This window comes from Argopecten irradians, chromosome 6 (genome assembly GCF_041381155.1).
Source record: "Argopecten irradians isolate NY chromosome 6, Ai_NY, whole genome shotgun sequence".
Taxonomy (NCBI): Eukaryota; Metazoa; Mollusca; class Bivalvia; order Pectinida; family Pectinidae; genus Argopecten; species Argopecten irradians.
This window is the reverse complement of record NC_091139.1, coordinates 39,157,956-39,168,399: the sequence shown is the minus strand read 5'-3', so window position 1 is coordinate 39,168,399 and position 10,444 is coordinate 39,157,956. Positions and strand designations below refer to the sequence as shown.

Sequence of the window (10,444 nt, the reverse complement as noted above, 5' to 3'; positions counted from 1 at the left end):
CTCTCTTTCATATGTGGATATGAAGGACCCGGTAGAGTATCCTTATCCTTCATATCCGAATATTAAAGTATTTTCTCTCGTACCTCGACTTTTTTTACAATTTTTAATTACGATAGATTCTAGTCCGCCATTTTTAAAAATGAAACCTCAAGTACAAAATAATAATCGATACCTGAAAAATACGTGATATTTTAACGCAAATCTCGTTGTTCGCATTCTTTATAGTAAAACCAGTCTAGTCTTCTGAAATAGAAAACCAATAACTTATAATACGGAAATATCAACAAATAGATATAGTAGAAAAGATATGATTTATTGAACAAATTGCATTGATAGTCACATTTCGTAACATGGTGCATGTTAACACAGCTCGAAAACAAAATATAGATTCCCTAATTATGCATTGATTGTGCTAATGTACAAATACTGTAAATTACTTTGATTTCGAGAGTATTTAACGTACATATATTTTACAATTACGATGGCATAATTTTGCGAACGTTAACGTATCTTAAATTCTAATAACGATGGTCACTACACTTCTGATACGTGTAAATAATTCCGCTTGAATCTCCTTGCTCTTTACTTTTAAATGTAACAACTCGTCAAACATGTTTAATTACAGAACAAAATAGTCTTTCTGCTAATGTGGTAACCATGACAACTGGAACTCTTATTGAGGTATATTGTAAAATAGAAGATTTATTATTCAATTAGATACGCCAGGTAAAGTTTTAGCAACATTTTTATTTTATAGTGCCATTATGTCAATACAGACAATATGAAAGAAAGAAAATCTCCCGTTTTACTAAAAATTCCGTTGATGTATTTTTCATGTGTTGCTTACTTCTGAGACAAATGTGCAATTTTCATTTTTATTGCAAGGTCGCATGATACCCAAGACATCTGGGACAAAATATTTTCGCGTGTTTACCTGGATTTCGCACTAGCATAGCTATTCAAGTGCATAATATATAGTGTGTCTAAGACCTTAATCGTGAACATAAACATTGGAAGTTATATAAACGAGGCGAGGCCATTTACTAGTCAAACAAGTAGGGTATAACATCAGGATAGAGCATGTAGCTATAGAATAGTCACAAGTAAAAAAAACTAATTTTCAGTTGTTAAAAAAGGGGGGAGGAAGAACTGACGATGGCAACAGCCTAAAACATTAATCGTTCACTGTTTTAGCATGTAATACAACGCGTATTCTTCTCCTTAATCAAAATGTGATTTTACAGATGTTTACTGTCCTGTTACATTTTTTTTCAAATCCTGAAATAAAATACATGTACACTTACCTCATTTAAGTTTCCGCTGAACTAATTCATTTCTAGAATTAATTGCTAGTACTACAATACTGAAATATACAACTGATCTGTTGTCTCGCTGTATAATTGTGCGCTGCATTTTGCTTTTTGTGTTACCAGATTATACCGTCGTTTTGTAGGCAAATCAAAGTCTTCGCAATTTTAACTATAACGAAAATTGGGGTCTTTTTCCGCCCATTTCTCGTTTTCCTCCAACGTTTCAAAGCAGTAACCCGTGAAGTCGCGAAAATATCATCCCCACGAAAATAGCCGCCTGAACAGTAATCGTGTTATATTACTACACAACAACTTATTTCATAGCGACTTTGTGTTTTCGTGTCAAATGACTTTTGCGCGGTAATTTTATTTAGTGATTTTGACTACTGTATCTGTTCCTTAAACAATTTTGCGGCGAAATATGCAAAATTTAATATCGCCCGAAATTATCTGGGCTCACAGTATAATTAAGCATTGAACGTCTTTCAGTTGGCATTCATAGCCCTATGAATACCAACTGGACAGAGGTAAATTCCATGAAGCGCGCTATATTTATATGATTCTGATTCGACAAATAATTATATGTATGACGACAACATCGCCCTAGTAAAAGTAAATTGCCCTATTGTTGATTTTAAATACTCAAGGAATGTTGTCATATAGTTCTAATGTCATACAATTATAAAATAAACATCTGACCTTTCAGTCTGTTAACAAATCATAAGGACAAACCGTCCGTAAACTAGTACATTCCAGGCACTTCTGTTTTATTGGGACAAGTAACAATTTAACTCTGTACAGTACCACATTCCGTAACTGTATAACAAACAATAGCATGGATTCAAATAGAAATACAAGGCTGTCATACATTCTCTATTACCACATATCCATACACTCTATCAAAGGTACGTGACGTGTCCACACATCAAAGGTAATGTCACTACATAACTATCTTCAATCACAAAAATATCACCTTCCATGTCAATCAAACCACGTGTCATTTAGATATTGATGTAAGAAACAAGTGTCTATGAGCAAACACACATCCACACATTCACACGGGAAGTCACTTCATACAATGGTCGCCGTACACAGCAGCCAACCCTAAGGACTATGCATGGTCATATAATTCTAATGCCGCTTCATACATACACGATCTCATCAGATTTATTGTGCATTCAGCTTCACAGTATACAAATAACACTCCATAAATATATTATCATTTACACGCATCCACATGCAGTTGCAATCATGTTGGGGACAAAAGCCACCTCTAAGTCATTGTTGTCGATGTACATGATGGATAATGAGCTGTAAGATATGGGGGCACAGCATGGTGTGAGCTGTCTCATCATGTTCCATTCCTCCTGGTTCCAGCGATGGTCCTGTACCATCTGGGTATGGTTATAGTGGGCCTTGTGCTGTCCTGTAATGGAGGAAGACAGAAAAGGTTAAATGATCATGTGAACAGAATATTCAAAATTATAAATTTTGACCGACAAAAATGGTTCTATGTACGTCACAGACGGGGTTCAATCTGTGTTTGATATGGTTGGAAGAATGAATATACAATTACTTTAATTATCTAATTTTGAAAGCCATCGAATTTCGTGAGTAAAAAGAATCTGCGAAAATAAACATCCGCGAAATGTATTTAGTTCTAGGTACATTTGTATTTGTTTTACATTGTATTGGATCGAAACGTAGAGCATCGAAGTGGAGCGAAATTACAAGTCTAATTTTAATTGGATTGTCTTAATTGGAAATGAAACTATCATCAACGAAAGTAAATCGTCTCTGATTATGATGAATTTAGCAAATACATTTTAAAAAATACATTCCTACTGTTTTTATTTTACCTTCGCACGAGCCGTAACAGTAGTTGGCTTCAAATGATGCCGGACTTATCATGCTGTCCCAGCCAATCTCGTGGAAGTTGATGGTGAGGGGCTTCAGACAGCATTCTGTTGAACTTTCCGTGCACTCGTGGGGTGTGCTTCTTCTTTGTCTAACATTGTGTCCTTTCTTAGTTGTTATCACTAAGAAGGGTCTCGTGTCATTTTTAAAACTAAATATTGTCCTTGGATTTTTTCGTATACAACTTCTACATAGGATAGAGATTCCATCATTCTGTCGTGGCTTCTGAAGCCAGCGTATGACCGACTTCTTCACATTTATCTTCAGCCAGCCGTACTTGATCGGTGTTTCCAGCCTGTTTACCATATTTTTAGGACGACGCCTGCCCTTTTGGTCCTGTTTCAGTTCTGACATAATAAATGTTTGAATGTGTGGGTCGTGATGATGGAATAGTTTGTAGATCCAGATCTCGGCCGAGTATATGTCCTTTGGGTTCACCTTGTCCTCCACGTCAAAGTGGTAACAGCCGGTGCCTTTCTTGTTGATACATTCGGCCGTCACTGAAACCAAGAGAACATTGCCGTAAAATCACAATTCCAGGAAATCAACAAACACGTTGGGCTATGCAATCATAATTAAAAGCAACTTAAACACATCATTCGAAAATCTTCAATTCAATATATATATTTGTACTGTAATAGGTCACGAACTTCATATCTTTTCATTATTACATAAAAAAATATTAGAATTTATTATTAGAAAATGAACATTAAGCGAAATTAATTGCGCCTTGTACTTTTTTCAACGTCAAGAGCCCAACGTTTCTGTTTTCAGCAAATATTCAAAGCATGGGAATATCAAGCACCTTCAAATATAATTAGCGTGCCAAATCCCCAAGCGTAGTTCTTTACACTGTATATATATTCCAATCAGTTATTTGGTTGATGGTTAGGCATAATAATCAATAAATGGATGAATGAATTGTTTATTGTTGATTATTTAGTCAATTCAATTTATTCCTCGAATAACTATAAAAAAAGATATGTTGATTGAAAATCTGTAAGGGATGTAGCAATTCAATTGTAATCAAATGTATTTTAACGTACACATTCTATCATATTAACATTGCCAATGCCCTCTAAGCTCGATGACCTTTCATAAATAATATACAATGTACGAGACATTCACGAGTACCTAGATAGGATTTTAATTTGAGCGCACAGCGTTTCTGATTACAATGAGGCAGACCAAGTTCGTTCTGAAGTGGTTCCAGCTGATCGGGGCATTAACAAACATGTTTTCAGTGACGACACAGCAACGTTTTTTACAGAAAGCATGTTCAAAATAAGGAACTTGTCATCATCATGTTTCTCATTTGGCCTTGAAAATGTTAGAAGACATGTACTGTCGTTATTGCACAGATGTTTAGCAATAAAACATGTGAACAAGACGGTAGTAATCACACCAATAAGCGGTGCGTGGTTTTTTTCCATATCGTGTTTCATAATGTACGCAGTGACATAGGAACTGTAGCAAGGGTACAAAGTCCTTTCTTGTTATGCTTAGTCATGGCCTATAGAAATATGGCTTTCTTCTATGGCCATGTCAATGGTGGAGATTTACCAAACGATGTCGAATTTTTTGCTGAACATAGCGTACCCTAAACCAGCATCCTTTCGCAATTTTCGCGATCAAGGTTAATTCGAGAAAAAATATATCATTGAATAATGAATAATTTTTCTGCAATAATTCAATTTTTGGTTTAAGTTGGTTTAAATTATATTTTGGTTTGATATATATCTTAACCGTGGCTAATATTGAAGTGTTCCAAATGCTCTAGATTGACATAATTTTTCATGTCAATTATGTTTATTAATGACAATTTCTATGTATTGCGTCCATTGTTATTGCTTGAATTTGAAAAAAGGAATTCATTGATATTTTTTTCTTCGATTGGTTAATGGGGATATCATATCCCTGAAGCTTTCAACCATACGTTCGGCTTTCTTAGATTAAATTGAACACTCTTGATGTTAATGTATTGTATTAATTCAAAGTAGGCCCAATTAATTGCTTTACGAACTAAATTGTATAAATAAAGTGTCGAATTCTATTTGATACTTTGACAAGTATTTAATATATCCGGTATAGAATTCAAAATCCACCAGCACATAAAAAGTTGACAAAATTCCATGGATGCTTATCACGTGTCAGTCGGTAAGAATCACGACAATATATCACGTGATTGCCAAGAACACCAAGACACAATATCACGTGCCTTCAGAAATCACCATGACAGTCACAATTTGTGCCATGCACACGAGTGCTTTGAATAGTATATGGAGACAACTGGTAACTTTCTTATGTAAATCTAAGAATTTAGCTTTCGTCACATTGCATGGTCGTAAGTAGTGACTGAATTTCGTATCTTACATTTGATCTCTTTTTTTCTTACTAAATACTCCAGACAATTCCGCGGATGACTCTTAGTAGAGCGTTCGTGCTTTGTTTTGTATTTTGTCTCAGACAAATACATACCAAGGATAAAGCATACTATGGCAGTTCCTGATCAGTTCACCACCGCCGACAGAGCATAAATGATATTCATCATTTAAATAATAATTGGTGTTTAATCTTGTATATATATGCCTAATTAACACAAAAAATAATATGAAAAATATGATTTCGCCTTTGATACATGCACAATCATTACTTCATTTCATATAGGATATAGTGCGACGGAATTTTTTCGGGATGCAATTAATTATTTTTCGTATTTTTAACTTGATGTAAAATTAGAAGCTCAAACTTTTCAATGGTGGTAATGGTGTAAGATAAGTTACTTTTGCAACTGAAGAAAAATACTACATCGTCTACTCCTGTTTTTGATAGTGAAAAATTACCATTTGTCAGCGGTGGAGCACCTTTGAGCGATTTTATGTTATTGTCTGTGACATCTGTTCGTTCAACGACTATAAGGCGTGTTCAAATGATAACCGTACTTTGTCTCCCGCATTACAAAAGAATTCACTATATGCAAAGAGCATGCTGTGTAATTATTAACTTTATCCATCGAAAGTCATGGAGTATAATCAAATAAAAGCACCAAAACATGATGCAACATTCCGGAAGTCAAAACTATCTGGACCGTTGATAAACCAAATGATTACGATTGGATTGTTGGTATGCAAAAAAGTGAAGATTGCTTGTCACGGGAATTTCAAAATAGTCTATGTTCTAGCCTTGTCGACGCCAATTCACATTTTATGAAAACATTTTACATTATTTGTTGTATGACAGTGGATGTGTCTGGCCGAAGCCAGTATACCCTTGACCCCTAACTGTCTGGTCAGAACCGGTATAACCTTGATCCCTTACTGCCACATGTGTCAAACCATTTACTTACAATGTACCATAAACAAATACGTTTTGGTAGTTCACGTTTTACTGCTACAAAACATGATAAATGTTATGCATTCATAATATAATTTCAACATTCAATTATGTATTGTGAGTACTGATAATGTCTTGTCCACTTAGGCCTATATCCTTACAACTATACCTTAGCATCGTAGAGTAAAAAGCCTTCTGCGAAATCGCATTTTATGAATAGTAAATGGCTACATGTTTATAGAAACTTTTTAACAGTAATAAGATGTGTTTTTCTGCGATGAAACATATTGAATACCGTATATCTATGAACCTATATGACGATATAAGTAGATTATTGAATTATATTGTGATTTCAGCAACTAACAGGTTGAATTATCAATGGAATCTTCCTGTTTTGCTTTTGAAATTTGCTTAACTTGTTTGAAACTCTTCGTAGAGTAGTTTATTTCCATTTTCTTGATATAATATTGTCGGTAATTTTCGTTTGTAACAAAAATTCGAGATTACGGCATAAAACAAGAAATGCAGATTTTAAAGAATCAAAATTTTGCGAAATGTGTTCCCTGGATGTCTGAATCTATCGCGAAAGTAACAACACCGCGAAAGTTGTTTTACACGCAAATCACGAAATTCAGCACTCGCGAAAATATTCTCGTTTACAGTAAACGTTCCATCACGTATTACTTCCCAGATAATTTTTTTTTGTTTTGCGATCATAACGACCCCCGGGAAGTTATTACCGGTATAGCAGTGTATTAAGTTTATACAATGTATATCATTAGTATCAACCTTTATTATTATAAGTGTTCATTATTCAATACACCAACCTACATGCAATGACTGTTTGGTCAGGAATGATTTTTGATTTCGTGTTTTATGTATCGAGGAGTTATTTTACGTTCGGACATGTTTCTGTAGCACGAGCACAAGTGCTTTTAAATTTGTGTGACATGTTATTAAAATCAGTGTGTTCGTTGGCCATGAACATCACATGCGTTCGGCACGAGGGCACACACATGATCAAGCTCCTAAACACGAGGTTCATGTCACTTGAATTCACAGCAGGTATTTAACACTGCTGACGGATGGAAGCTTTCACAGACCCTATAAATCTTCTAATAATTAACTCTTTAACATTAGTTACTATTTCTATCTTTGAGAATCGATGTGATCTTGTTTATGATTTATAATAAAACTTTAATTTCTTTAAAGTATTCTCACTTCAAACGAATCAAATATTTTATATTAACAAATGCATTGTTGTCTCTACGACTTTCATCATACAATGGCTTAAGGCAATACGTCTTATGGTCTAAAATCATAATTATTTCACTCACGACCAAACATTAAATTAATGTTGAGGACAAGTATATAAACCGGGACATACTTAAGCACTGATTATCGCTTTAGTTAGTTTAAACCTCAAATGAGCTTTACAGGTACAATTCAAAACCGCAAAAACACAAGGTCATGGTCATACATTGGATTAGTAAGTCCTTACCTATAGACATGTGATTTATTTAAAGTAAAATGTAACCTACTCTTCACCATGTGACTAATCAAAAGTTAAATATATCAAACAAAATATGAATTTAGCATTAATATACAGTCTGTCAATGACACCTAATTCCACCTACCGTCCGAGCCCATCACGACTACTTGTTTTTTCCTGGCGTAGAAGTTCGGATGTGTCCTGTGTCGCCTTCGCCTATCCATCCCATCACTCATGTACTGCTGCTGTAGGTATTTGAATGGTAACGCTGGACGTGGTCCGTTAAGTTTAGGCGGAGCGTCCAGTCGTAGTTTTTCCAGAACACGTCGTTTTATGTTTTCAACATGCTGCTGTTCTCTGAGTTTCATCATATCCACCTTATTCTGTGGACGTGTTTCAGTGGTCCCACTTAGTTGTTGTATTACACCGTCAGGTAAAACAGAATCTGTTGTGTTACTTAGTTGTTGTTTTACACCGTCAGGTAAAACAGAATCTGTTGTGTTTTCACTAATTCTTGTATCATCAACGTCCAATTCCGATTCACTCAAAAAGGATTTTGTGTCATTACTTAAGTCTAACGTTGCATTTTGTGGGTAGTCTTCTGATTCGCCTATATTTGTTCTTTTTGTTAAAACCTCACTATCATCCAAAGTTAAGGTTCCCTTTTCTTCTGAGTTCGACTTTGTAATACTGGTAATTTGTTTGACTCTCGCAATTTCCTGAGCGTCATTCCTGGAGTCTCGACGAAAGTAAGAACCAAAAAATCTTTTTCCAGTTTGCCTCTCTGATCTTCTTGGAGAAGACATCACAAAATCTGTTATGACTACAAGATATAAAATTGTAAATACAGCAGCATACCCCATGGTCACTACACACGCGAATTATCTGACCGACCAAAAGCTTACGGTTCCCCGACGAAGTATGGCTTAACATGTGTTGCCAGTTGAATTATACCAACGAATAGGGGTGTGTGATGTATTGTCCAATCGGAACAGTTAGCCTTAATCCGAAATCCCAGAGGACCATCGAAGGGTATCTACACACTACATAATGCATTTTCAGTCTGTTGAACATATTCTCTGTTGCGTTTTATATTTGAAGTAACATATGTGCTAATCATATTATGATGTATCACTGCAGGCTTATACGTTTGTCGTATTTCGCCGGCATAAGATAAAATCATGTAGATTTAGTGACAAATTTAGGATATCGTGTAGATCGAATTAATTAATTAGCTATACAAATATTCATGTATTGGACTTACTGTTTATATATTAGTTGTAGCTAAACTATTTCTTAACTACGGGACCTCCTTAATTTCATACTCTCTTCATAAAGCCCCGAAATAGTCGGTGAAGTGTAATTTCAATCCATATTTCCACTACTGTTGAATCGTCAATTGATTATTTATTCAGCTGAGATTTAAGCCTCTCAGCATATGTTTGACTATGAGAAACTCGGTCAATTAACTTAAAGTACGTTTATATTGAGTCAATCTCTACCAGGAACCGGCCTTACACAGGAAAAGTAAGGCGTAACCTTGAACGATTCAGAAATGAGTAGCGGCGCACTCTCAAGGATGAGGTATATTATAGATATAATCTCACACAGATGTGCTCCTCATTCACAGACGTCTGCGTTCACTCGTGTGGACTTTGTAACTCACCAGCTACTGTAAACCCAGTTGTTTTCGCCATGTTTTAATTTCGCGAACAATGTAGGCTTTCAGATACCATTATCATCGCGGTTTTGTCAAGAACACGTACAGCATGGGATCGCGAAATTATTTCGCTATGTAGTTGGTTTACTATGTATTCCCGGTATAAAAAAGCTCCATTTATTACTACAGTACTTTTCTATTAACAATACAAGATGAGGATAAAGATGTTAAAGATGCTCCACCGCTGACAGAGCATAAATGGCATTAATCATTAGAACAATAATTGGTGTTTAATCTTGTATATATATGTCTGATTAACACAAAAAAACAATATAAGATCATTTATTTTGCCTTTGGTGGATGTGCAATCAGTACTTCATTCCTTATAGGATATAGTGCCACAGATTTTTATGTCACCTGAGACGAAGTCTCAAGTGACCTATTCTAATCGCCTTTTGTCCGTCGTCGTGCGTCGTATGTCCGTAAACAATTTACATTTTCGACTTCTTCTCCAAAACTGCTGAAGCAATTTCAATGAAATTTTGCACAAACCTTCTAAGGCATAAGGTCAATAAAAATTGTGAATAATATGGTTCCTACCCCCCAGGGAGCTATGGGAGGGGCTAAAAGGGGTAAAATTGACTAAAATTTCAAAAATCTTCTTCTCCACTCACAGATGCGATGGAATTAAATACTTTTCATAGATAGAAAGGTCTCAAGGTCCTTTACAAA

At 35.2% G+C, this 10,444-nt stretch overlaps 1 protein-coding gene across 1 annotated transcript; it reads right to left on the bottom strand.

Moving 5' to 3' along the window:
• Nucleotides 1-296: 296 nt before the first annotated feature.
• Nucleotides 297-8,985, bottom strand: LOC138325837 (growth/differentiation factor 8-like). The gene is given in 5 exon segments (XM_069271775.1): nucleotides 297-2,736; nucleotides 3,170-3,727; nucleotides 8,198-8,923; nucleotides 8,926-8,953; nucleotides 8,956-8,985. Coding segments are annotated over 5 exon segments (1,545 nt in total). The 3' UTR covers nucleotides 297-2,533.
• Nucleotides 8,986-10,444: the final 1,459 nt, after the last annotated feature.